The sequence below is a fragment of the Cryptomeria japonica genome, chromosome 8, assembly GCF_030272615.1.
Source record: "Cryptomeria japonica chromosome 8, Sugi_1.0, whole genome shotgun sequence".
Lineage (NCBI taxonomy): Eukaryota > Viridiplantae > Streptophyta > Pinopsida > Cupressales > Cupressaceae > Cryptomeria > Cryptomeria japonica.
Genome location: NC_081412.1, coordinates 653,674,208 through 653,701,572, shown reverse-complemented (window position 1 = coordinate 653,701,572; position 27,365 = coordinate 653,674,208). Strand labels below are relative to the sequence as shown.

The window sequence follows — 27,365 nt, the reverse complement described above, 5'->3', positions numbered from 1 at the left end:
TTGGGTAGCTTAGTTGGCTAAGGGCTTTGGATTTTTCCCATATAGATCTTGAAGTCAAGTCTTGTTGGCTGGTCTAAATTGATGCACTTTAAATGAGACATAGAGATTAAAAAGACAATGAAACTCACTAACAAACTTAAAGTTTATCTTGCACTAGAATAAATATATGACATTAATATAAATTTATTATTTTGAAATTACTATCATACTATTAAGAATATAGATCTCATAAAACAAAAACATAATACATTGTCATTGACATTCTCAACAAATATAAAACTTACATAATTGTAAATATTTTTCATTTGAACAACACTTTGGGATAGTATTTATAATAAATATAGATCACAGACAAAACATGCATAAGGGAAGTCTCAGCTAACTTGGCTTCACTAATGTTTTTGTGCAGTTTCCTCAAACATTGTGGAAGACATCTCTCTCCTACTTCCACTCTCACCAAGATATGGTGTCCCTCCCATGCAAGGAGAGGCGCGCGTGTGCCAGGTTAAACAGCCTTGCTAACTTTCTTCCTCTAACTTGTTCGTTTTGTTGTTTATTCTCACGCATATACAGATATGTAAAAGTGGTATTTATTTGTTGCAGGAGCTCGCAGATTTCTTCAACACTGTTTGTCCAAATGAAAAAGGAATCCGCATTGTAGGATTATATGGAATGTCAGGCCAGGGGAAAACTACCCTTTCCAAGGCTTTCTGTAATCTTAGTTTGAGGAACTTTTATGGTAAAGTATGCCATTTGGAATTCGGTGGAGGTAATACATTGCAGAGGCAAAAACTGACTCTGCGGTATCTCACTCAATTCCCTATGAGGCATATCAAATCGTTAACAAGTGAAGACAGTGTGAGCAATTTCATATATCTTTATCTTGTTTCGAGGATATTCTTTCTTTCCTAGCGGAATCATCTGTACTCATATAAAAAAAAGTATTGCACAAGATGTGTAACTCTTTTATTTCTTTTGGTGTAACTTACAGGCACATTATATCTTCAATACATTTGTAAAAGGCCAGAGGGTATTGTTGGTTCTGGACAGTATCACCGACCGGGACATAGACGAAGTGAACAATTACCTAGGGACAGACATGGGAAAAAACAGCTGCATCCTTTTGAGCACACGAAGGTTACATGTTCTAGAAAATGATTTCAAAATTGACTCAAAATCATGCATGCATGTACCAAGGCTTGAACAGGAAGAGGCCATAGCCATCTTGTGGGAGAGGAAGCCTTCAGTGGAGTTAGGATTCCCAACAGAGAGCAGGGATTTTGCTTTGAAGTGTGCAAAGAAATGTTTATTCAAAGAGGAAAGAGGTTTTACTCCATTTCATCCATTAGCATTGAAAATTTTTGGGCGACACTTGTTCAGTAAACAGTCTAAGCATTTGTCAAAATGGGCTGCTGGGATAGACGGAGCTGGCGATGGTTCAAATGACGTGTTTGTTGTGGTCGACAAAGCTTTCAATGGGATTGAGTACAAATGCCGTGCCATATTCATGCTTCTCACTAGATATATACCGCCCAATATGTCTACCCAAGAAGCTTTTATGTTGCTAGCATTAAGTTGCAATGTAGGAATCGGGCATATCAAGAAAGCAGTGAGTTGGATGCTTGCATCGAAGCTTTGTTTAGTTTGTGATTGGATATTTTCTAAAAATTTGATAGACCTTTCAACGCTTAATTTGATTGTGGATTGTGGCCTCAGGTTGAGGATCTATATGAAAGCGGTTTTATTGAAGAAATTGAACCTGAAATTCGCATACACGACCTCATTAAGGAGTTCGCTCAAATGAATGATAAAAACAAGTACTACAAATTGGGTAAGTTTTGAATACTAATTGTAAATTCTCTACATCAAATACTAAATTAGGTAGAAATGTCTTTGAATTTTTTATTTTAATTTAAAAATATCTGATTTCAATATTTTTCCAAATAAACATTAAGAAGAGGAGGGAGTCTATTAATTTTGTAATAATAATTTTAATGCGTTATATCAAAAATGAATTAGGTAGAAATATTTTTTAAAATTTTTATTTTATTTTGAAACTATATGATGTCTAATCATCTTGTAAATAAAGATCAAGAAGGAGGGTGTTCTTATTAGTTCAAAATCAATTAATGATAATCCCATCCTTGTTAAAATTTTAATATTTATATCTTGAAACAAAATTTGTTTAAAATTTTAATTTGAAAATATATGACTTTTAGTGATGGTTGTTGTTGTTTGAAAATATTTATGTAAAGTTTGAAGATTCCTTAATTAATATATTTATCTTTTATTTTTAAAATGTTTTTTAATTACATGATTCCTTTAAGATGCTCACTATTTACAATTAATAAGTGAAAATGACATAATTAATTCAATAAAAGCTCTCATCTTGTCATCTTCATGTTTTGGTTATTTAACGTAGAAAAATATAAATGTATGTGTAATTCTAATTATTAAAATAGTGAAAAATGCTTTAAATTTCCATATTTCTTTAGCTAAAAATAGTAGGGGTTGTAAGGTTTTTACAAAAACCAAATATTATTAATGATATAGAATACATATAATGGAAGCTAATACAATTATTCTAAGATATTTCTCATTTTAGATATATGCAAGTTTTGATTAGATAAATGGGAAAGGCTAGAACCTCCACATAACAACCATTGTGCTGAGACCAAGGGTCTCACAAGGGATGAGAGAACCCAACAAAAGAACTAGTTGACAAAAACAAACCAAAACCAACTAACGACTAAAAACAACTAACAATAGAGAACTAAACTAAAAATTGAAAAACACCTTTATTTAAAGGACCCAACACCACCCACCGATGACACAAACCAATGGTCTACCTAGTGGTGTTTTTTTTAACTTTCCAATCTTAGCTAAACACTTTCACCTACTTAAAGAAAGACAACCTTTTTTTTTTGAACCTTTTCTCAAAGAGATAGTAAGGGACTCTGGAGTAGTCTTGACCTTGGAAACAATAGGTTTTGGTCTAGTTGCACAAGATAATTCCAGATGAAGCTTCTTCTTCATGTTCCTTCTGTCAATCTCCTCTTGGGTGACTTGCAAAGAAGCCAAAAAATTTCTTTCCATTTTAGTGTTGAGAGCCACCATGTCATCTAGCTTCTTCTTGAGAGTCTCTTGGTTACCTCGAAGCTCCATGATGACCTTGGTCATCTCCTTCCTTCCATCCCTCTATTCAACCTTTTCATTGAGAGCCTTAAATTACTCTTTCATATCCTCCCATTTCTCAAGCTTCTTTGGCAACACATTAGCCACCAACTAGACTCTTTCATCTTTTTATTTCTTTGCCCAGTTGGAAGTTGTAGTGTTGACCTTGGGCAATGCCTCCAACCTATTAATTTTCTTCTTGGCAACATTGAGCTAGGTTAGGAGCCAATGAATAATGACTTCCTATCTATTGTAAGCACCACATAGTTCATTAACCTTTTTTGCTAAATCTGCTAAATCCCACTTCTGTGGGAAATTAACAAGGGAGAGAGGAGGGGAAACCAAATAAGACATTCAAGGGGCATTAGATTTCACATTAGGGTTGTCTAGATTCCACTTAGAGCCCATGGACCATGAGGAAGCCAAGTTCTCAGAAGCAATTTCCTTAGCATCTGGCTCTTCAACAATAATTTCTCTGAGGGGAGGGGTAGGGGAGTTATTATTTTAAGTAGAATGGTTAGGCTTAATCCGGGTAGGTATTCCTTTAGACAACGGTTTTCATCACACTAGGTGCATCCACATTATCTCAGCCTCTAGAAAGTTCCACAACCAAGGTGGGGTTAGGGAGAGGACCGAAAGGGTTAATGGGGGAGTCACTAGTAGTAGTCATGGCTAGGTGAAAATTATAAATCCTCAATATTAACCCCTGGTGCAAGAGGAGAACATTCTTAGATTTACAACACAATAGACTAGGAAATAGAGGAGAAAATCTAGTAGGGGAAGTTCATTTTCACACCATACCTAAGATTATTTAGCATTGGGAAGAGCTGGGAGTGAAGCCACTGGAATCTTCCATCGAATGTAATGTTTTTCATTAAGAGTAGTGTGACCTCCTTCCAAGCACCAAGAAGATATTCCATATTAAAGTTGTTTTGCAAGAAAGCAACCTTTTCATCTAGCTTAAGGGACCTCTTGAAATTGGTTATGTAATTCCCCTTTGGCTTCTTAGGGAAGGTCACACCTTCCACAATAAGACTCTAGTGGTGATAGCAATAGACTCCATGGACATTGTAAAAACCACATCCCCAATTTTAACTTCACCCTCATTCCAAGAGCGAGCAAATTGTTATGAGAGAGAAGGGTTAAAACCCTTTATGCCCTTGAGGAAATTTTTTTTTGTCGTTTTTTGTTGAAAAATCGACATGCTAGGTTACCTTTTTCAACCGTCGACTAGAGTATTTTATTCTACTTAAATTTGTCGCACTTATCTGACTCGGTTTGAATGAGTTCACCCTCCATTGTAAAACTGTTCTCAAGGAAACCAGTAATAGACCGAGAAAGGGTTTCAAAAACCAACTCTAGGGAAATAATGGCAAAAAGGCTAAATTGAGAGAAGTGTTGCTTTCAATGGATTTAATAAAGCCATCTCCAAATCATTAAATGATTGAAGGACAAGATGGACAAGACAAAAAATAAAAATACGATCTCTAAATATCTATGTATCATTGGGATTTATGTGCACCTATATCGTGGCATAGATTTCATTAGGTAACTTGTGTAGCACCGTCTAGGTTTTGAGGTTGTTGAAGGGAACCAAGCTTGCCAACTTGTTCACAGACTTGTTTCCCTCTCTAAGTGTATGGTTGATTCTTTTGCGGCCAAGTGTATATAGGAAACCTAGGCATTTGGTGATGAGGTCTATAATAGTCTAGCTTGGCGTAGCTTTACTTTGAAGCATCATGATGACATTCTTAGTGTCACCCTATATAATAATTCTTTGATAACCCTTGCATATCTCGTAAAATGTTGCTGCCACTTCCATAAAACTAAAAGTTTGAATGGTAAGGTCAACTGCATAGGCCAATACTAGCTTGTCATTTAGATCCTTGATGACCCCATCCCCACCCACCCGACTTAGGTTCCCTTTCGATGACCCATCAAAGTTTAATTTCAACCAACCATTGTTGGGGGGACCTTTAGATATATGTATGTTCTTTTGTGCCTATTTACTTCTTTTTCAAACATTATTATTTATTTAGTTGGTGATACTTTCATGTTAACAAATCTTATAGTAACAAGTAAAATCATTTTGCACTCAATTTTTAATCTATACTAGTTTTTATTAAATGAAATCATTGTCTTGAAACAAACTATAATGTTATTGATAAAATAATATCTTTCTTTTTTTCTTATATAATCATGTTTATATAAGACTAATTTCAAACATATTAGATATCTTTACAACTAACTATCTATACTAATTTACAATATTTTCAGAATAACATTTTTATATTTTTTAACATTAAAAGATCACATAAACTATTACGCTAATAAAATTCTTAAAATTAAATACAATTAATAAATAAAACTCTCCAAGAGTCACTCCACAAAATGAAATCTGAATAAAAAACAAAAAACAAAAAACAAAACAATAGTTGGCTTATAAAACTTCAAAAATTGATGCATTTAAGCTATTCAATATGGATTAGCTCATTTGAATATTGCTTATAATAAACATAAATCACAAAGAGACATGTATCTAGATGTCCAAAACAGTTTAAATCATACACATTAAGCTTAGATTTCTAGATTTAGAAGTGTTTAAACACTCAAAATTGACTAACATTCTCTAAACTTAATATGTTCATAATATGTGATTTAAGATTGGCCCTGATTACTTGGCTTCAATAGTGCCAGGTGCAGTATGCACGAAACCGGATGTCTCTCTCCTACATCCGCCCTCACCACGTTATCATGTCAAAATGTGGAAAACTTCACGTGATGAGCTTCGGGGCATGGATTCTTCTCGTTTTGAATGGCGGAATGTTGATGACAAAGTATGCCATCTGGCTTTTTGTGGAGGTTTGGCCAGAGAAAATCTTGCTCTGGGGCGTCTCACTCAACTCCCTAACCTGCAATTCGAATGGGTCACAAGTGAAGAAGAGGTGAGCAATTTCTTATATTGTCATTTTGTTTGGAAGATGTTCTTCCGTTGCTAATGGAATTCTGTTTGCTCTTTGAAAGAAATTATAGCACAAGATGTGTAATTCTTGTATGTTTTCAATGTAACATACAGGCACGCTATTTCTCCAATACAATAGTGGAGGGCCAAATGGTATTGTTGGTTCTCGACAATATCACAGAAGCTAGCATAAACGAAAGGAGATATTATCTTCGGGTAAAGTCGGAAAAAGGTAGCTGCATCCCTTGGATTGCACGAAGCGGAGATAAAAAGAGCTGCCATTTCTACCCTGGGTCAGGGGAGGAGGCCATAGCCATCTCTCTGGGAAGGATGTCTCCACAGGAAGCGCTGTGGGCAGCGCACAGAGGATTTGCTTCAACGCGTGCAATCAGACGTTTTTTCAAGAAGGAACGAGGTTTTGTTCTATCCTTCGTAAGCATATACCTTTCCAATTTGTTAAAATTATTGTCTGTTGATGACATGCATCTGATAGATATGAAAATTTTTGCCCGGTACCTCTTCAGTAAATACCGTTTCATTTTTTTTTTCTAAATGAGTTGCACAGAAAAATGGTGTGACTGTGGAAGGCGTGTTTGCCGTTCTGTGTCTGATTTTTTTTTTTATTCAACTTTCAACAATTACTAATTTAATTGACTGAGCATCTTCCATCTAGGTTACAAGTGTCCACTTCATAACTTTTCCAATTCTTTCAAGTCATTTATGGTTACGCTTGAAGGTGGCAAGCTCCCAAGTGTCAGGTTTATCCTCAGACAGTATAAATCTTGATGGTTCATTTGTGATGAACCTCTATATTACCTTTTTTTGGCCTTTTTTTTGGAATCAATGTCTTGCTGTTCGAACACTAATGATAGAGAGTTCATCCTTTTCTTTTATATGATAATTTCGATCTCTAATATGTAATCCTTAATAGTAATAATAATAATATCCTTAGCCATTGGACTCTTCCCATATTTAGGCCCAAACATATATATTATTATTGAAATATAAGAAGTATTTCAAGAAATGTATGCAGCTAGGAAGGGGTCTTATAGCCGTCATCTAACCCCATTATTTTCAACCAAATCTGCTACTGAAATGGCTCGTATAATTCAACCTGTCCCAAACTTTTATAATTAATAAAGACTCATACAACATTAACAATCATCATTGATTTTACACAAACCACACATGAACAAGGCTTGAGACTAGATGTAGAGTCATTGATAAATTCTGGGAGAATAAACATCCCCTAGACATGAAATTTAAGTTCTAAAGAGCTATAAGTTTGATGAGACATTTGTTGTGCATTTCAACTAATGAAAAAGAATGGGGCAACAAAGATATGGGTAGATTAAAGCAATAAAACATGACAAAGAAAACCTTTGAACATGGTTTCTAAGGTTAGCAGATATCATTTCTAAATTGAGGAAATATAATGCAATGAGAAAGATAAAGCTAGATGTGATTCTCCCAAATATTTTGTAGAATAAAGCACTCTTAAACATTAAATAGGGATTATAAGCCAAACAATGATATAATTTTAATAACAATATTCTCTATACATTTGAATTTTGAATTGAGGATATATAATTATACAATATAGATGTTAATGAATTTCAAACTCGTTAAGATCAAATAGAATACAATTGAAATGTCCATCACGTGGTAGTGTAATGGTATTGGGTAAGGTGGCCTACTAGCTAATGTACTCCCTATTAATATGACTCTTCCAATAATACATGGAGATGTGTATCATTCTTAAATTCTATAGATAAACTAGGTTTGGTTCCTAGTGATATGGGAAGAGTCATATTAATAAGGCAACATTCATATATGCTTATAAGAAAACCAAATTGAGTTTTTCATACATACATTTAGTGGGATGAGACCTAATTTTTTTAGAGTACATCTTATTGGTCTACAAGGAAATTAACCCCAAATACGATGAACAAATACTTTAGTAGTCATATATAGGTAGTGTTAAATGTAACATTGTCTGAATGAATGCAAGAAACATGTACTTATAGGATCACGACAAGCAAAGGAAGCAAACTTGTTATGAAATTCAAAAGCCTTTTATTCATCATCCTAGACAACCTTTGTGGAGTTTACATTGAGGATTTCCTATGCTCACTCTTTGGCTAAATCCTCTAATCTTATTTCACTCTTTTTGCTCATGTTCAAGTAATGGTTTTTCTCTTTCCCTCGTGATCTTTTGCATTCTCCTCACATTTTTCTCTATCCTCTCTCCCACTCATAATTCTCTATATTCCCTTCATGTTTTCTCTAGATATTATTTGTTCCTCTCACCCCTTTCTAGATATAGCCTCCCCTCTTTTGTAAGCCTAGCCCATCATGTATCTGACCAAATTACTATTTCCTTTATGATTTTATGGATATCCATACCCTTTCAAGAGCTTTCATTTTACTAAAGGTAGTGAGGTTGTTAAAAATGGTCATGGAGTTTGGCTTATTTCCTACCAATATTGTTTGCTTGAAACCTTTCTAATACATTTAATGGATGATAGATGCTTGTGCTATCCTCCCATGGCCATTCTCACCCAAATTAATGGATTCATATATGCTATTTTTTTTTCTTCCAGCCCATCTATCCTCTCATATTTAGGTGCCCATTCTAATACTTTAACTATCCTCTCCACACACCTACATGCTCATACATATGAATTACCTCCTTGACTATCATTCCATAAGCTTTTATTACATGGGCTATGCCATTGTACTAGATAGAGCATTGAAGAAATAAATAAAAAGATGTATATTGTATGTAGGAAACAAGATAGGACTAAGTTATTAAGCCAAGGAAAATATTTCGGCAATAATTTTAGCTCCATGAATTCATAAAATTCAATGTTATAGGATGCTTCTATGTATGATGAAGAGGATTTTTCTCTTGTTATTACATAATTTTTGAAGAATATTTCCATGCTTGTACAACAAAATCATATCCATTTGAGTCCACCTTTAGTCTACACAAATTCAATGCCAAACAAAAGGTTTTTGAAATAAATTTAATAAAACATATTATGCTTTGTTATAAGATTTTATTTATGCATGTTTATTCTCTTGCATTTAACTCAATTATTGTATTGCATATTTGTTCCTAGCATACATAATAAGCTTTACACACAAATAATTGAACAAAATAGTATTAATTTTTATATTGATCTTTTGATTATTTGTATTTACTTTTATCTCTCTTGATCTTGAGTGGTTATATCCATAGTCAAATAATATTCTAGATTTAAACATGCATGTAGGTCATGTTAAGTAGTCTTCTACAACAAATTTGTTGTTGACAATGACATTTATTTCTGTTGTTGACAATGACATTTATTTCTGTTGTTGACAATGACATTTATTTCTGTTGTTGACAATGACATCTCTCTCTCTCTCTCTCTCTCTCTCTCTCTCTCTCTCTCTCTCTTTCTCTTTTTCTTTCTTTTTCCCATTTCTCTCAATAAATTATAAATCAGAGAAAATAATATAAAGACTTGGTCTTTCAACCCTAAAGGTTATCCTATGTCTTGTCTTGATCTAATCATTTGCAAGCATTCCCATTATTATACACCCTAGATGGAATGAATATAATACACATGTGATACTCAAGTGGTGATTGCAATATCGGAGTTAAAACACATGTTGCATATGAAAAATAAGAAACATAAAAATAATTAATTGTGATCACTATCTCTAAATTGACCCTTAGAGAAACATTCAATGCATGTCAAATATGAATAATATTTGTGTGACCTCTTATAGAATTTCCTCATGTAATTAATAGCATAATTTTTTTGTATAGATCATAAATTTTTGTAAGTATCCTTATAATGGTGATTATTTTTGAACATGGTACTTCATTTTTGTGTTTATGTTATTTATAAGTGTAATGGATGTAATTTGGAATTAGGGTCAATTAAGATAATAAAACTACTAATAATCCAAATTATTCAAAACAATGGAAAGATGGGTGAACCTAATAGATCTAGTCTCAATCCAACTAAGGAAAGGGTTGAAATTCCTATTAGATTCATTGGTTTAGTGAGGTGTCCCTCTTTCTAAATTGATATTGGATGTAAGTTGTGAAATTAGGGCAACACAATGAATAAATGAAGTTGATTGATGAAAATAGGCAACTACAAATGCCCCATGGAGCCACTGCTTGAGATCTGGGCAAAATAGGATGTTTAAAACCCGTTCCTAGAAGTTTGGCCTATTTTTTCTAGACCAGGTAGTACAGATCCACCCCGGTCCTTCGAATTTTCCTTCGTCAAAAGTTGAACCTGTTCATCACTATTGACTCTGTCGGAATTCCCGAGATAGTTCTTGAACCTGTTTCCTGCACACACAGAGAGAGGAAAAGATGTTGTGGATAGGGGTTTGCCTAAATCAAACCTCGGTTTAGGAATTAACCTTGAATGAAATAATATAAATACTAAAATAAATGCTAAGGAGATATACCTCAAATCTGCAATTGTTGATGATGATACAATGCTCTTTGAATGTAATCACAAATGTTGAGTGTAATGGCATGACAAACACATGAACATGGAAAACCCTAATCATACACACACACATGCTTGCATGAAGATTGGTGTAACTTTTCTCCACAATGCTTGAAGGATGAAATGCGGCCTTGAAATCTAAAACTGCTTGATAATGAATGCTTCACAGATGCACGAATGATGGGGGTATGATCATGATTATTGTTTCTAGGTTAAAATGAATTGATAGGATCTCTTTATATAGGGTTCCCTAGGTAAATTACTCATTAGGTTGACCTCCAATGGTCATGTGTAGCCACAAGGACCGAAAGCCATTGAGGAGATAAAGGGCCTACCCCAATTTCAAATTGGGGCATGTTTAAGGGGGAGCAGAGCATTTTGGGGTGCCCTAGTACAGACTAGGGCATTCCACACCATGGTCATCCTACAAATAGGACCAACACAAAGGGAAATGGGGAAGGGACCTTTAGGATGGGGTCCACTAAATGATGTTCATCACATCAGGATTGGATAATAGGACCAAAATAGACCTAGAGAGGAGATGGAGATAGGACACGCTAAAGTAGGAGCACAAACATGAGGTGTAAATATTACCGGATGCAATTTAAAACAGTACAATAAGTTACTATTTCATTATGTGAATATATGTATCACGCTCACAATAAAAGTAAAATATTCTCATTGGTTATATTTTAAAGAAAGAATATGTTCAACAATATATAAGGGATTTAAAAATAGGCACTCATATGATTTGTAAATTTAAAATCCTCTTTATTACATGTTTACTTTAAGATATATATGATTTGTAATTTGTAAATTAAGATGATGTGATTCATTCAATTAGTATTTCTCATATTACCATGTCAATGCTATGATCAATAAAATGTGCTAATGATAAATCGTATATTTATCTCCAATTATTGAAATCACTAATTTGAAGAATTGGAGATTGTTTTGCACATGCCCATATTTCTTTTAACTCAAATAAATGGGGTGCTAGAATATTTAAAATAAAGATGATTGAAAACGTAGAAGATATGCAATCAAATGCAATACAATATTTAAAATATGTTTCTCATTTTGATTATATGCATGTCGTTTTTTCTTTATTTATTATCTTTTCTTTCAAAATACTATGCCTTTATTCACTATAGATCACCTCCATATAACAAATATTACTAGTAAGAATGAAATTAACTTAATTAATTTTTAACTTGTCTCAAATAAATATACATCAGTTAATATAAATTTATTATCTTTAATCGACTATGATATTATTAAGAAGATATATGCTATAAAATAAAATTTAAAATAATCATTTTTATATTTGAATCTTATCTTAACAAATATTAATTATTTTTAAAAGTAATCATAATCCTAATCCATAATATATTGAAAATTATCATCTCTTCAATTCTTAAATCTTAAAAATAACACCTAAATATGCTGATTGTTGGATAGAAATATTTAGCCGACACTATAAAAATGACATTGTCCAATAATTCAAGGCTTCAAAAACTATAAATATTTGTACACTGAAACTATTCAGTAGCACTTTGGAGTAGTATTTATAATAAAATATAGATCACAGACAATACATGCATAAGGAAAGTCTCAGCTAACTTGGCTTTAATGTTTTTGTGTAGTTTCCTCAAACATTGTGGAAGACATCTCTCTCCTACTTCCATACTCACCAAGGTATCGTGTCCCTCCCATGCAAGGAGAGGCGCGCATGTGCCAGGTTAAATAGCCTTGCTAAATTTCTTCCTCTAACTTGTTCGTTTTGTTGTTTATTCACTAATGCGTATATAAATATTACATGCACACACTTATTATCAATCATATTTATTGGTTGCAGGAGGTTAAAGATTTCTTCAACACTGTTCATCCAACAGAAAAAGGAATCCTCATTGCAGGATTATATGGAATGCCGGGCCAGGGTAAAACTACACTTGCCAAGGCTTTGTGTAATATTAATTTGAGGAATTTTGATGGTAAAGTATGCCATCTGGAATTTTGTGAAGGTAAGACATTGCAGAGGCAAAAACATTTCCTGCGGGATCTCGCTCAAATCCCTATGTCGCATCTCGAATCAGTTACAAATGAAGACGATGTGAGCAATTTCATATATTTTTATTCTGATTGGACGATGTCCTTCATTTCCTAATGGAATTCTCTTTCCTCATTTCACGAGATATTTAAGTCTTTGTATTTCTTTAAATATAACTTACAGGCACAGTATTTCTTCAATAAATTCGTGAAGGGCCAAAAGGTATTGTTGGTTCTCGACAATATCACTGAAGAAAGTATAGACGAAGTGGCATATTATCTTCGGGCAGAATTGGGAGAAAACAGTTGCATCCTTTTAAGCGCTCGAAGTGTTGATTTACTGGTAAAGCATTTCAATATTGATAAGCAGTCCTGCATGAGCGTCCCAAGGCTTGAAGAGGAAGAGGCCATAGCTATCTTGTTGGAAAGAAAGCCTCCCGTGGCATTAGGGTTCCCAGCAGAGAGCAGAGATTTTGCGTTGAAGTGTGCAAAGAAATGTTCAATCAAAGACGACACTGGTTTTGCAACATTTCATCCGTTAGCTTTGAAAGCTTTTGGCCGACACTTGTTTCGTAAACAGACTAAGCTTTTCTCAAATTGGGCTGCTGAGATAGATGAATTCGTAGATGGAGCTGGTGAATATTGTTCAAATGGCGTGTTTCTTGTGCTGGACAAAGCTTTCGATAGCATGGAGTACAAATGCCGCACCATATTCATGCTTCTCACTGGACGTATACCACCCAATATGTCTAGCAAAGAAACTTTTACGTGGCTAGCACTAAGTTGCAATGCAGGGATCGCGCATATTAAGAAAGCAGTGAGTTGAATGCTTGCTTCTATGCTTTGTTAGTCTGTGATTGGATTTTTTCTTAGAAATTGATTAAACCTTTCAACTCTTAATTCGATTGTGGCATCAGGTTGTGGATCTTTGTGAGAACGCTTTTATTGAAGAAATTGAACCTGAAATTCGCATTCATGAGCTCTTGAAGGAGTTTGGTCAAATGAATAATAAAAACAAGCACGGCAGACTGGGTATGTTTTTAATGTCATTTTAAAACGCTTTACATAAATTTTTTTTAATGGGTAGACTATTTTAACAAAATCATTTTAGTTTTGAAAATATATGAATCTCAATCATTATGTAAATAAAGATTAAAAAGGGTGTTCTAAATAGTTGGAAGTTGATTGATAATGGTTTCATGGGCACTAATATTTAGGATAAACCAGTTAAATGTGATCTCCCTAATAGTGTAGGTTCACCACTTAATAGCTTCTCATATTTCGACTTAAGTATTGTTTTAGTATTTTGACTTGTTTTTTTCCCTTGAAGCTGGTTAGACTTCAAGGATATGCTTTCTACTACTTTTTTTTATATTACTCTCATTTTAGTATATAAAAAAGTCCCATTTGAGATATTATATAACATAAAGTATGTTGTTTTTCTTATAATAAATTAAAATACAATTGTGCAGTTGTATAATATAATAATTTATTAATAAATAGATATATATCTAGTGAGAAATTTATGTTAATCACTTTAATGTTAATAATGGAAACGAATTTATTTATTCAAGATAATTGAGTAGATCAATGTATAACAAACATTTTGAAATTATATTAGAAATAGGTGTATTTGATTTTTGGAATAACACGAAGAATAGTTGTTGATTAGTATACTAATTATTTGCTAATATTCAAAAAATTATATGGTTGTTGCATGGGAATTAAAACAATTGTGGAATATTATGTAGGTCAAATTTGAGCTCCACAAGATTGACCTAAGCTCTTTAGAAATTTTCTAATTTATGAACATATCTCAAGTAGCCTATGAGATTAATTTGGTAAATTGTGTACTTGTGTGACTTGGTTTGCTATTCTCTACCAAAACTATTGACATGTAACGACTAGCATTATTGTAAAACACTTAAAGGAAGCTATTGGATTTCAAGGATCGAGTTCTCCTTAATAAACACATTGCTTACTAGTTTTACAACCTTTGTAAAGTAATCAAAGACAACATAATTTGAGAATGTAAAGCTTTAGATTATCATGATGTAAATACTTATTCATTTTAATGCATTGAAATAAAATGTTCCTTGAATGAATATGAATGTTGGAGTTTGTGTTAAAGTGGCCAAGAAGGGTATTGATAGGAGTAAGAATCTAATTCAACATAAAGAACCTTTCATATTACAATATTTGATATATTACAAATAGACACAAGAAACCTTGTATAAGTACACAAGTGTGAAACATGACATACGATCACATTAATTGAGATAGAAAAAGTAAATATTCTCTTAAACTTAACGATGTAGGTGTGAGTAGCACCGGTTAACGAAAAACTAGAAAGATACAAGACCCATTCTAATCAGATGTCTTTATGAAAATTTTAGACTATAAATGGTAAATTTTAGATTATCATGATGTAAATACTTATTCATTTTAATGCATTGAAATAAAATGTTCCTTGAATGAATATGAATGTTGGAGTTTGTGTTAAAGTGGCCAAGAAGGGTATTGATAGGAGTAAGAATCTAATTCAACATAAAGAACCTTTCATATTACAATATTTGATATATTACAAATAGACACACGAAACCTTGTATAAATACACAAGTGTGAAACATGACACACCATCACATTAATTGAGATAGAAAAAGTAAATATCCTCTTAAACTTAACGATGTAGGTGTGAGTAGCACTGGTTAACAAAAAACTAAACTAGAAAGATACAAGACCCATTCTAATCGGATGTCTTTATGAAAATTTTAGACTATAAATGGTAAATTAATTTGTTTCGTTGAATGTTTTTGAAGATGAAGCGACACCTAGAGAGAAAATTGCGATCTCTCGTTTACTTCCACCACCAACACAAAGGTACCCTGTCCCTGCCATGGAAGGAGGAGCACGCATGTGCCAGGTAAAACCGTCTCTCTTCACTTCTTTTGTGTTAACACATTTCTTTTGTGGATTCTCACGCATATATATTCATACTCTTAGCTATATATTATATTCATTGGTGGCAGGAGGTTGCAGAATTCTTCAACACTGTTCATCCTAACGAAAGTGGAGTCCTCATTGCAGGATTATATGGAATGCCCGGCCAGGGTAAAACTACACTTGGCAAGACTTTTTGCAATCTTAATTTGTGGAATTTTTACGGAAAAGTATGCCATCTGGAATTTCGTGGAGGTAATAAATTGGGCAGGCAAAAACTTGCTCTGCAATATCTAACTCATTGCAGTAAGGCGCAACTCGAATCGTTCACAAGGGAGGGCGAGGTGAGCAATTTCTTATATTTTTATTTTGTTTTGTTATTCTTCGTTTCATGACAGAGTGAGGGGCTAAGATATATAACTGTTCTGCATTTTCTAATATAATTTACAGGCACGCAAAATGTTGTATGAAAGAGTGAGAGGCCAAAGAGTATTATTGGTTCTGGACAATATCACCGAAGAGAGCATAGACGAGGTGAAATATTATCTCTGGGCAGACTTGGGAGAAAACAGCTGCGTCCTTTTGAGCGGACGAAGCGCTGGTGTTCTAGCAAAAACTTTCAATATTGATTCTGAGTCACGCATGGTCATCCCAGCCCTTGAAGAGGAGGAGGCAATAGCCATCTTGTTGGAAAGGACATCTCTAGCGGGGTCAGCGTTGGGTCCAGAGAACAGAGGTTTTGCTTTGCACTGTGCAAACAGATGTTCGTTCAAAGAGACCAGTTGTGACGTTGTTGGGGCGACTCACAAATTTCATCCGTTAGCCTTGAAATTTTTTGGCCAACATCTCTTTAATAAATACGGCATTGATTTGTCACAATGGGTTGCTGAGGCAGATGGTTTGGTATTCGGATCTTGTGATGGTTTGGATGATGTCTTCATTGTGCTGGACAAAGTTTTGGATTATATGGATCCAAAACATCGTACCATATTCATGCTTCTCAGTATATACTTGGTGTCTATTATGTCTCCCCTCGAAGTTACCGAGTGGCTTGCAATTACTTGCAGAGAAGAGATCGAGTACATAGAGAAAGCAGTGAGTTGAATATTTACTTTTACAATGTTTTGTTTGTGATTGGGGTTTTTTAATTGAAAAACCCTTGAACGCTTGCTTTACTGCTTGTGGGACAGGTTGAGGATCTATGGCAGAAAGGTTTTCTTGAGGAAATTGAACCTGAAATTCACATACACAATCTCCATATGGAGTTCGCTCGAAGCAAAGCAAGAAAGATGAAGAGATGGGTGTGGTGTAAGCGCGACTTGGCTACCTCCGAAGCTGGAGCAGGGTTATTTTCAGAAGACGAAGCTGGGTTTGAATTGGTGAATCTAGATTATTACGAGCATCTAGATCTGTCCGCAATTGGCGATAAGTACGTTAAAAATCTATGGGCTCTTCAGGTTGTAGATAGGACCAAAGAGATAAGTGCCACTTTACACAATTATGAATATCTGGAAATCAGTGGAGGCATCGAGAATTTGCCATACGTGGCGTTACTTCAGGTACCAGACTTAAAAGTCTTGAATTTAAGCAGCCTCAATGCCTTACAATATCTTTATATAGAAATTGGGTATGGCGGTGGGATCACTGGTCTTGGAGATCTTACCGGTTGTGTTTCTCTGAGAGAAATTTATGTTCGCTGTCGATCCCTCTCGGAGTTCCCAGGGATAAATGGTTTGCTATATTTGGAGAAGGCGAGCTTTAAACGGTGTGATGATGTAATGGGCCCACTCAACTGTAGTAATTGCTTAAAGCTTCGAAGTATTGTCATCAAGTATTGCTCGCAGATGGCTCACATACCGTTGATCGTTAATTGTTCCTGCCTACACAAAATTGTTCTGAAAAGGTGCGATGCAATAACAGAATATTCAGATGAAAATGATTCAAGTGCTTTAGAGATACTACAGTTATGCATTTCATCAGAAGATGCTTCGGGACCAAGGCATCCAGAGTGTTGTGATGGGTTTAAGAACCCGCCTTTGTGGAATATCGTGATATCGAGGGATGTTCCGAGTTTGAGACGTCTTTCAAATTTGACTGTGCTCAAACTATACAAGTGTGATATAAGCGAACCACCGGATGTTACATGTTGTAGCATGCTGGAAGATGTTTACCTTTTTCAATTGAAATTTTTAGAAAGCTTTCCCAGCTTCTCTTCACTGAGGAAGTTGAAGAAATTATGTTTATGTGATTGCCAGAGGGTTCGAGCTCCTCCTGAGATTGGCGGTTGCCAGGGATTACAGGTGTTTCATCTACTCTACAACGATAACATGGAAGAGCTTCCGCAGATGGATGCCTGCCCACAATTAGAGGAATTAAAACTGAGTTGGCATTCGGAGGAAGCAGTAGATCCACGGCATGAAATTCTTGAATCTTGCAAGGATGATTCCCACAGCTATGAAGATGAGGATCTCTATTCTAGTTGGAATGAAGATCATGAATCTTTCTCTGATGAAGATGACGATCTTGAATTTTCTCCGGATTACCAGAAAGACGAGATCTTCTCGAACATAAATCATGTATTTTTGCCGGTGGGATTGAAAGAGTGGCAATGGATACAGGATAAAACAGTGCGAGTGAAGCAGTATTCTCGTGGAGGGAAGCAGTACTATTCTGTCACAGCTCCTTATGTATCAGATTATGGAAGCAGAGCATGGGAGCAAGCTCCTAACGGTGACAGTCTTGAGCAAGTTATCATTCCCACAGAAAGTGCCATCTCCGGTTAAGGTTTTGATACCAATATTGAATTCTTTATACGAAAAAAAATTGGACAAGATAATCTAAAAGTTTCAATTTAAATTTTTAATGTACAATGGTGCTTTTCTTATTCCAACAATAATCTTACAATAACGTAGATACAGGAAAAAAGTATATATCTTTTATTATTCATATATATATATATATATATATATATATTTTTGGTCATGGTAGCATTTTATCATCATCATGATGGATCGTAAAGTGTGTTTTGAAACATTCATTCAAAAACCTATCACACAATCTATTTCAAAAGTAATTAGGACTTATTTTATGAAATTTGAGAATTTGTGTGAGACTAGACATGAGTACTAGGCATAATGGAAACAACAAATAAAAGCAAGTTGCAGGCAAGGTAGAAGATTGATTGAGTGATTGGGTTATTATATTAGGAGTGGAGGTGTATATAGAGGAGAAATATCCTACCTACCACTTCAACTAATTCTCCACATAGGCATAACTACTTGACAACTAAGATGGTGATTAATCTATATTGACATCCCCCCTTAAGCACAACTTAGGCAAGAAAAAAGAGTAGGTACTAGCATCAATGCATCCAAGTACAATGCACTCGTAAAAAAGAGAAAAAATAAGTGAAAAAATATCCTCCCTAAATGAGGGTAAGATATGCTCTCTACAAGATGAGAACTACAAAACTGAAGCAGTCACCGGTGAGGAGAGACTTCGAGGAGATCAGTCCAAATCGGTCAGCAAGAGTTAACACAACAGAAACACACATATATGATGGAGGCAATGCATAATAGATAGTTTTATTGCATGAAACTTAATTACATCGAACCGGTAACAACCGGGTTACAACATACTGGCACACAAGCTTGGTAGAATAGGTCACATCGGGACCTTGAATTGAAAGATCTATTTTCTAGGAACAGTCTAACCACCAATACTCCTTGTTTCTCTCGATTCTTATTAATTACATTCTAAAGCATGATTACAAATATATATATATATATATATATATATATATATATATATATTGATCAAAAGGATTTGGTCGGCCCAAAAGGATCAAAACCCTAACGTGCAGAAATGAATGAGGTCGGCCTCCGCTAAGAGATTCTTCTGGAAAATCCAAAGGATGAAACGTAGAAGGTCGGCTACATGCCAAGCAACATCGAGAACAATGTCCAAGGCTCTGCAAGCTTCAGAATGGGTTCCGGTAGATCACTAGAATAGGTCTCAGGAACAACTGTTAACAAGAAACTGTCAAGGAACCTGAAAGCTGTTAGAGTAAAGTAATTAATTAACTTTACTCTCCTCTTAAGATTTCTCTTTATGCATACATTAATCATTTAATAATTAATATTTAATTATTAAATGCACACACCTTAGGGTTAGGTTTTCCTTTTGGTGTCGATCTCCTTTATAAGGATTGATCTCTTGTATTATTCATATTCTTGATTCATTTTTCTCTGATAATAAATCTTTTCTCTTTGTCAGAGCCAAAACCCTTGTATTCGTTCTCTCTCTTTCTCTGTGACAGGTTTCTTGCATACAGGTTTCTTTGGGTTCTGTGGATTTGTATTTCTCAAATCCTACATGGTATCAGAGTCAGATCTGCTGCAGCTTGTTCAGACTTTTGAAAGATTTTGAGATCCAGGTTTTGGTTGCATCAGATCTGTGTTTGTCTTCTGTTTTTTATTTTGGAATAGGGGGTATTTTTTTTCGGTGCACTTTGAGCCCAAACGGACCTCACCGTTGAGCTCGTAGCGCTCAAAAACCCCTATTTCATATAAAATTCATCCGATTTGGACACCGTTGCTCCAGAAGGCAAAATTTTTTTTGCTCCAAGGCCGTACGACCCTAGGGCACGCAACACGAGGCAGATTTTCAAAAAAAAAACGTAGTTTTTTGACTTTTTAAAAGGCGCAGCCCTTTGGAGGCACGCGTCGCCGGTGCGCCTCCCGACGGCCACTACTAGGCCACCGCCGCCGGCGGTAACCACCGGCCGCGGCCCGACAGCCACCGTCGCGCCGCCGGCGCAGCCCGCCGCCCGCGCGCCGCCCAAGCGCCGCCCTCCCGACGCCCGCGCGCCGCCACCGCCCCTGCACCGCCAGCCACCAGCGCTAGCCCCTGGTCGCCCAGCGGACCAGGGGCTTATTTTTTTTAGCCCTTGAGGGCTGTAAGGGCCTATCTGGGCTTTTTGGAGCTGTTTTACAAAATCGGGCATAACTTGGGCGTCCGATCTCCGTTTTTCAAAAACGAATAGGTGTTGGAAAGTTGACTCCGAGCCCGTTCTAATGGTGCAGGAATTTTTTCAAATTTCTCCATTTTGATTGCATTTTTTTGCAGTCAAAGTCCCGATGAGCCTTTTTGCACTTCGAGGGGCATAACTTGCTCTTTTTTGCTCCGTTTTTCGAAAGCGAATAGGCGTCGGAAAGGTGGTTCTGTGCTCTTTCCAGATCTATAGTCTATTTCATCAGTAAATTCTTCAGGTGCTCATAATTTTGTCTCAACCAGTTCTTGCTTTCTATCATTTTCAGGCTTTCAGTTTGTACTGGGGATTATTTTTTTTGCATTGTGGGGGGGTGTTTTTCTTGCTTTCTGTTATTTACATCAGAAAACCAGAATATAAAAACACCAATACAAAAAAAAAAAAAACCCCTTCTGCATCTTCTGTCTAGTTCTGAAAGACCACTTAATAATAATTAAAAAATTCAGAGCAGTTGAGGCACAGTTCACAGGATGGCTGACAAACCTATTGACTCTCTCACACCACATAATTACCACACTCGGAAGGGTCGCATGATGACTCTTCTCCAGTCTAGAGGATTATGGTTCTGTTTGGATGAGATTCAACCTCAGTTGACACGTCCCTTTGAGGTTATGTAGCATAGGAACAATATGGATCAGGCTATGGGATTGATGGCTTTACACATTTCCGACAGTCTCCAGTTTCATCTTGAGGGTTGTCTCACACCTCAAGCCATTTGGACTAAGTTTGAAGGACTTTTTGGTACTGTCAACGAGTTCAGAGCTTTGCAGCTTGAGGCAGAGTTAACTTCTTTGGTACCTGTTTCGTTTCCCTTTATTGAGGACTTTCTGATGAAGTTCAAATAGCAACGATCTATCTTGCAGGGTTGTGGTAAGACTAAGACTGATACAGAGTGCATTTTCCTGATCCTCTCCAAGCTTCGGGGTCCATTTCAGATCTTCTCTTTGACCTTCTATTCCACCATGGATGCCTTGGGTGCTCGACATGTCATGCCTTCTTTTGAGATCTTTTGTGATCGTTTGACTCGTGAGCAAGCTAAGCTTAAGCAGTTGGATTCACTTTCAGGTTCACAGAACCAAACATTGGTAGCCCAGTCCTCCAAAGGAAAACAGAAGCAGAAACCGAAGCCTAAGAAAGATTCAGAGGCTAGTGAGAATCCCTCCAAGCCACCACCTAAGTCTGATTCAAAACCACAATTCAATTCTAAAAAGGGCAAATCTTCAAAGTCTGGTGAGTCTTCCTCCAAGACTAAGAAGAACTCAGGTGATCCTTGCAGTTTTTGTGGCAAGGAAGGACATCCCGTTTCCAGGTGTTGGAAACGTTTAGAGGCTTTGGAGGAAGCCATGCAGCAGCATAATATGAGTGCACCACAGCCTCCTTCACAACCCATAGGGAAAGGTCATGCTCTTTCTGCACGAGCATTGTCCTCAGCGTCCACTTGGATTCTAGATTCTGGTGCCTCTTACCATATGACACACACAGAGGATTTGGTCACCGCTCTTGCCCCTACAGGCACTAGACATATTGTAGTTGGTGATGCAGCACAACTTTCCGTTCAGGGTTTCGGTACTGTTTCATTGGATGGTGGTTGTCTTCAGGATGTGCTTTTAGTTCCTAACATTTTGACAAACCTTCTATCTGTTTATCAGATTTGCCACTCTGGCTCTAGTAAGACAGTTGAGTTCTCACCTCATGATGTGGTTATTCGAGATCTTCATGATCCTGACTTGGTTGTGGCTACTGGGAGTGTGGATTCTGCATCTCACTTATATAGTTTTGATGGCTTTGAGAGTTCAGACACTGTTGGTTCCTCTCTTATAGCACATGCAGATTCAGCGAGTAGGCTTTGGCATGAGCGTTTTGGCCATGTCAATTACAGATATCTACAGCAGATGAGTACACAGGCACTTGTGATTGGGCTTCCACAGATTTCTTGTACGGATGGTGTATGTCGTGGTTGTGTCCTTGGCAAACATCATCGAGATCCTTTTCCTAAGGGTCGAGCCTCTCGTGCTAGGGCAGCCCTAAAGTTGGTCCATAGTGATCTTATGTCCTTTCCAACTCTTTCTTTTTCAGGGGCCTGTTATGTGCTCACTTTTATTGATGACTTCTCCAGACGTACATGGGTGTACTTTCTTAAGTACAAGTCTGATGTCTTTGACTCCTTCAAGATTTTTAAGACATTTGTGGAGAAGCAATCCGGACTTTCTATCAGGAGGATACGCACAGAAAATGGGGGGGAGTATGTTAATCAGGGTTTCAGAGATTTTTGCACTGAGCATGGTTTACAGCATCAATTCACTGTTCCTTACACCCTTAGCAAAATGGTGTTGCTGAGAGAAAGAACAGAACCTTACGGGAGATGGCAAATTGTATGATACAGTCTCGAGCTATGAGTTCTTCATTTTGGGCTGAGGCAGTCAATTGTGCCAATTATATTTAGAATCGGATGCCCCATAAGGCATTGCGACATATGACTCCTGAGGAGGCTTGGACCCATGTCAAGCCTGATGTTTCTACATTCCGAGTTTTTGGTAGTGAGGCTTGGGCATTTATTCCTGATGCTCAACAGATAGCCATGGAGAGGAAGAGCCGACCACTCATATTTGTTGGCTACTGTGAGGATGTTAAGGATACAGGTTGTTTGATCCTGATTCCAGAGAGGTCCTGTTTCGGCAGGATGTCCAGTTTGATGAGCTCTATCCTCAGATGGATTCTCCATCACCAGCTTCTCCCTCATTGCCTACTCCTTCCTCTTCATCTCTTGAGGATTACTTATCTCTTAAGGATGATGTAGATGATGATCCACCTTCTCCACCACCACCAGTTGCTCCGTCTTTGCCGAAGTGGGCCCGTGATACTGTTGATGCAGCTGGTTCTTTGGCAGGTGATCCTTCCGATACTCGTCGCACTCGTGCTCAGACATCTGGTTCTAGTCTTTTGAGTCATGCCATTTCAGCTGATTCTCAAAAGTTTTCAGAGGTGACAGGACACCTTGAGTGGGATAGGGCCATGGATGAGGAGTATTCTTCTTTGATGAAGAATCATACTTGGGATCTTTGTCCTCTTCCTAAGGGAAGAAAGTTGGTTCGGTGCAAGTGGGTGTATCGTACCAAGTATGCTGCAGATGGTTCTATTGATAAGTATAAGGCTCGTCTTGTTGCGAAGGGGTTCTCTCAGGTAGAGGGTATTGACTACGCTGAGACCTTTGCTCCTGTCGCCAAGATGAATTCTATACGCCTAGTACTTTCACTTGCAGCTTCATAGGGATGGACAGTGTTTCAGATGGATGTGAAGAGTGCCTTCTTGCATGGAGACCTACATGAGGAGATCTATATGGAGCAGCCTCAAGGTTTTGTGCAGGACACTTCTTTGGTTTGCAGACTTCGACGTTCATTGTATGGTCTCAAACAAGCCCCTAGGGCTCTGTATGAGAAGATGGACTCTTTTTTGCTTTCTTCTCACTTCACACGCTGTCATTCCGATCACACAGTGTATATTCAGCGTCAGGAGGGTGATCTTTTGATTCTTGTGCTATATGTAGATGATCTCATCATTACAGGTAGCTCATCCTCCATGATTCAGAGTGTTCAGAGAGCTTTGATGGAGCAGTTTGAGATGACAGATCTTGGTCTCTTGCACTTCTTTCTGGGTCTATAGGTTATTCAGTCTTCGGATGGGATATCCATATTTCAGGAGAAGTATGCTCTTGATATGCTTCAACGATTTGGCATGCTTGATTGCAAGTCTGCCCCCACTCCATTTCAGTCAGGTGTTGTTTTGTCTTCCACTTGCTATACTCCTTCAGTAGACCCCACTTTATACAGGCAGTTGGTTGGCAGTTTGTTGTACTTGACACATTCTCGTCCTGATCTTTCCTTTGCGGTTGGCCTTGTCTCTCAGTTCTCGCATGATCCTCATGAGAGCCATTGGCAAGCAGCCAAACGTATTTTGAGGTACATTCGGGGCGCCACACATTATGGCATTCACTACACTTCAGGATCCCCTCACATCATTGGCTTCACTGACTTCGATTGGGCTGGTGATGTCAATGATCGGAAGTCTACTTCTGGCTTCATTTTTTGCCTTGGTTCTGGTCCTATCACATGGTCTTGCAAGAAGAAGTCTGCTATTGCATTATCATCTACAGAGGCTGAGTACCGTGCAGCAGTGTTAGCCAGTCAGGAGGTTTTATGGCTTCGGCAGTCGATGACAGAGTTTGGGTTTCCTCCAGATTGTCCCACTACTCTGTGGTGTGACAATCAGAGTGCCATACATATTTCTCACAACCCAGTGGAGCATCAGCGGACAAAGCACATTGAAATCCACATGCACTTCATCAGGTAGTTGATTCAGGATGGTTCTCTCATCTTGGAGTACATTCCTACAGAGGAGCAGGTTGTTGACATCTTTACTAAACCTTTGGCATCTCCGCGCTATCTTCAGTTGCGCTCAATGCTTGGGGTGAAGGAAGTTGTCCTTGGGGGGTCTCAGTGAGGCCTTCCTTCCTTCATTTTTTCTTTTCAGCATGATTCTTTATCTCTTTTTGGAGAGGAGTTTTTTTCCCACTGGGTTTTCTCCTTTACTCCGCTTTATAGAGATTTTCTTGTATTCGGGTACCTGATCAGGCCTTGTTGCCGGGACTCTCTTTTGCATTGTAGTTCCTTTGCTTTCTTCTGCATTGTTTGTAGCTGCATTGTAGCTCATCTTAAGGGGGGGTGTTAGAGTAAAGTAATTAATTAACTTTACTCTCCTCTTAAGATTTCTCTTTATGCATACATTAGTCATTTAATAATTAATATTTAATTATTAAATGCACACACCTTAGGGTTAGGTTTTCCTTTTGGTGTTGATCTCCTTTATAAGGATTGATCTCTTGTATTATTCATATTCTTGATTCATTTTTCTCTGATAATAAATCTTTTCTCTTTGTCAGAGCCAAAACCCTTGTATTCGTTCTCTCTCTTTTTCTGTGACAGGTTTCTTGCATGCAGGTTTCTTTGGGTTCTGTGGATTTGTATTTCTCAAATCCTACAAAAGCGATATCTTGTCGGAAAGTGATCCAAATGAGATGCGTTTAGAAAGCAAGCAGGATGATCAAGTCTTCAAGTAGAATTCAACTCCACAAGAAACTGGTGTGCCAAAACGAGACACATAGAAAGGAAAACTGAAACTGCAAACAAAAAACAAACAGAAAAGGAAATATTTTTTTTGGTTGATGCAAGATTGTTGTGAACCGGGGATGCTCTTGCATCAGACATCCAAGGTTAATAAAAAGTGAGCCTCTCACTTTGCCGGGGTCAGAGGAAAACCAAGGCGGTCTACCTTTGCCTGAGAAATCCAAGATGAATCTTCTACTGGTTTGTTCTTCCACTTCACAAGATATTCTTTGTACTGACTGCTTTGGGTACTACGCCCAATCTTACTGTCCGAAATCTCTTCAATCTGATCTTGTTCCTTCCGGGAAATTTTTTTCTTCAATTTTGTAATACTGTCCTTACTAAATTCTGGTTCATGGTACTCATGAAGATCTGCAATGTTGAATATAGGTGAAATACTTCAACTATCCGGTAGCTCCACCTCATATGCATTACCAGAACTAAACTTTTTCAAGATTTTACAGGGTCCAAACTTCTTCATCTACAACTTATTATAAGTTCCAAGTGGGAATCTCTCTTTTCTCAAATAGACCATCACCTCATCGCCAACTTCAAATTCCTTATGTCTCCTCTTCTCATCTGCCTTCTCCTTGTATTTGCTATTCATGTCTTCCAAGTGTTGTTTAACTGAATGTGCAATGCTGCCATGTGATCTGCAAATTCTTCTGCTTCTGAACTCTTTCGGTCTTCACTGCTAATGTCTCTCAATTCTGCTATTCCTTTAGGATGCAATCCGGTACCAATCTCAAAAGGTGTTTTTCTGGTGCTTCTATTCACTGAATTGTTATAGGCAAACTCTGCTTGTGCAAGGATCAAATCTCAACTTCCGGTTTTATCTCCCACTAAATATCTCAACAAGTTTCCCAAACTCCGGTTAACTACTTCTGTCTGTCCATCAATTTGTGGATGAAAAGTAGAACTAAACTTTAAATCTATCTTCATCTTTTTCCAAAGTGTTCTCCAAAAATAGCCAACAAAATTAGTGTCTTTTTCTGAAACTATGTTCTTAGGTAATCCATGCAATCTTACCACTTCCTTGAAAAATAGGTCTACTATATGCAATGCATCTGATGTCTTCTTACAAGGTATGAAATGAGCCATTTTTGAATATCCATCCACTATCACAAATATATAATCATTCCCTCTCGGTGTCTTAGGTAAGCCAAATACAAAATCCATACTTATATCCTCCCAAGGTCTTACTGGTACTGTCAAAGGTTTATACAATCCCACATTCTGACTACTGCCTTTTGCAACTTGACAAACTCAACAACTTTGCACATATCTCTTAACATCTTTATGAATATGGGGCCAAAAGTATTGCTCACTCACCAATGCAACTGTTTTATCAATGCCAAAGTATCCAGCTAAACCTCCTCTATGCTTCTCTTTTATCAGGTTCGCTCTCATGGAAATTTTAGGTATGCACAATTGAACTCCCTTGAATAAAATCCCATCTTGAATGAAGTAATCCAACCATTTGCTCCTATTAACCATAACCGGTTCTC

The 27,365-nt window shown here is 36.9% G+C and overlaps 2 protein-coding genes across 2 annotated transcripts in view; both read left to right on the top strand.

Annotated features, from left to right (window-relative positions):
• LOC131069251 (disease resistance protein Roq1-like) overlaps nucleotides 1-522 on the top strand; it is a 66,334-nt gene extending 65,812 nt beyond the window's left edge. Inside the window, exon 8 of the mRNA XM_058004616.2 lies at nucleotides 410-522. Coding sequence (XP_057860599.2) covers nucleotides 410-522 — 113 coding nt within the window. The remainder of the gene's footprint in view (nucleotides 1-409) is intronic.
• Nucleotides 523-623: 101 nt separating this feature from the next.
• Nucleotides 624-18,533, top strand: LOC131857998 (uncharacterized). Its single transcript, XM_059210843.1, has 13 exons — nucleotides 624-858; nucleotides 992-1,609; nucleotides 1,717-1,831; nucleotides 5,866-6,119; nucleotides 6,251-6,551; nucleotides 12,306-12,400; nucleotides 12,518-12,772; nucleotides 12,893-13,525; nucleotides 13,626-13,740; nucleotides 15,528-15,631; nucleotides 15,738-15,992; nucleotides 16,099-16,743; nucleotides 16,839-18,533. Exons 1-13 carry the CDS (start codon nucleotides 673-675, stop codon nucleotides 18,429-18,431), a joined length of 5,169 nt encoding a protein of 1,722 aa, XP_059066826.1. The 5' UTR covers nucleotides 624-672; the 3' UTR covers nucleotides 18,432-18,533.
• Nucleotides 18,534-27,365: the final 8,832 nt, after the last annotated feature.

Coding starts and splice junctions, on each gene's coding strand:
- LOC131857998 (XM_059210843.1), top strand. CDS start 673: ATGTCAGGCCAGGGGAAAACTACCCTTTCCAAGGCTTTCTGTAATCTT. Junction 12,401..12,517: donor GAGAGGCGCGCATGTGCCAG/GTTAAATAGCCT, acceptor TATTGGTTGCAG/GAGGTTAAAGATTTCTTCAA. Junction 16,744..16,838: donor TCGAGTACATAGAGAAAGCA/GTGAGTTGAATA, acceptor CTTGTGGGACAG/GTTGAGGATCTATGGCAGAA.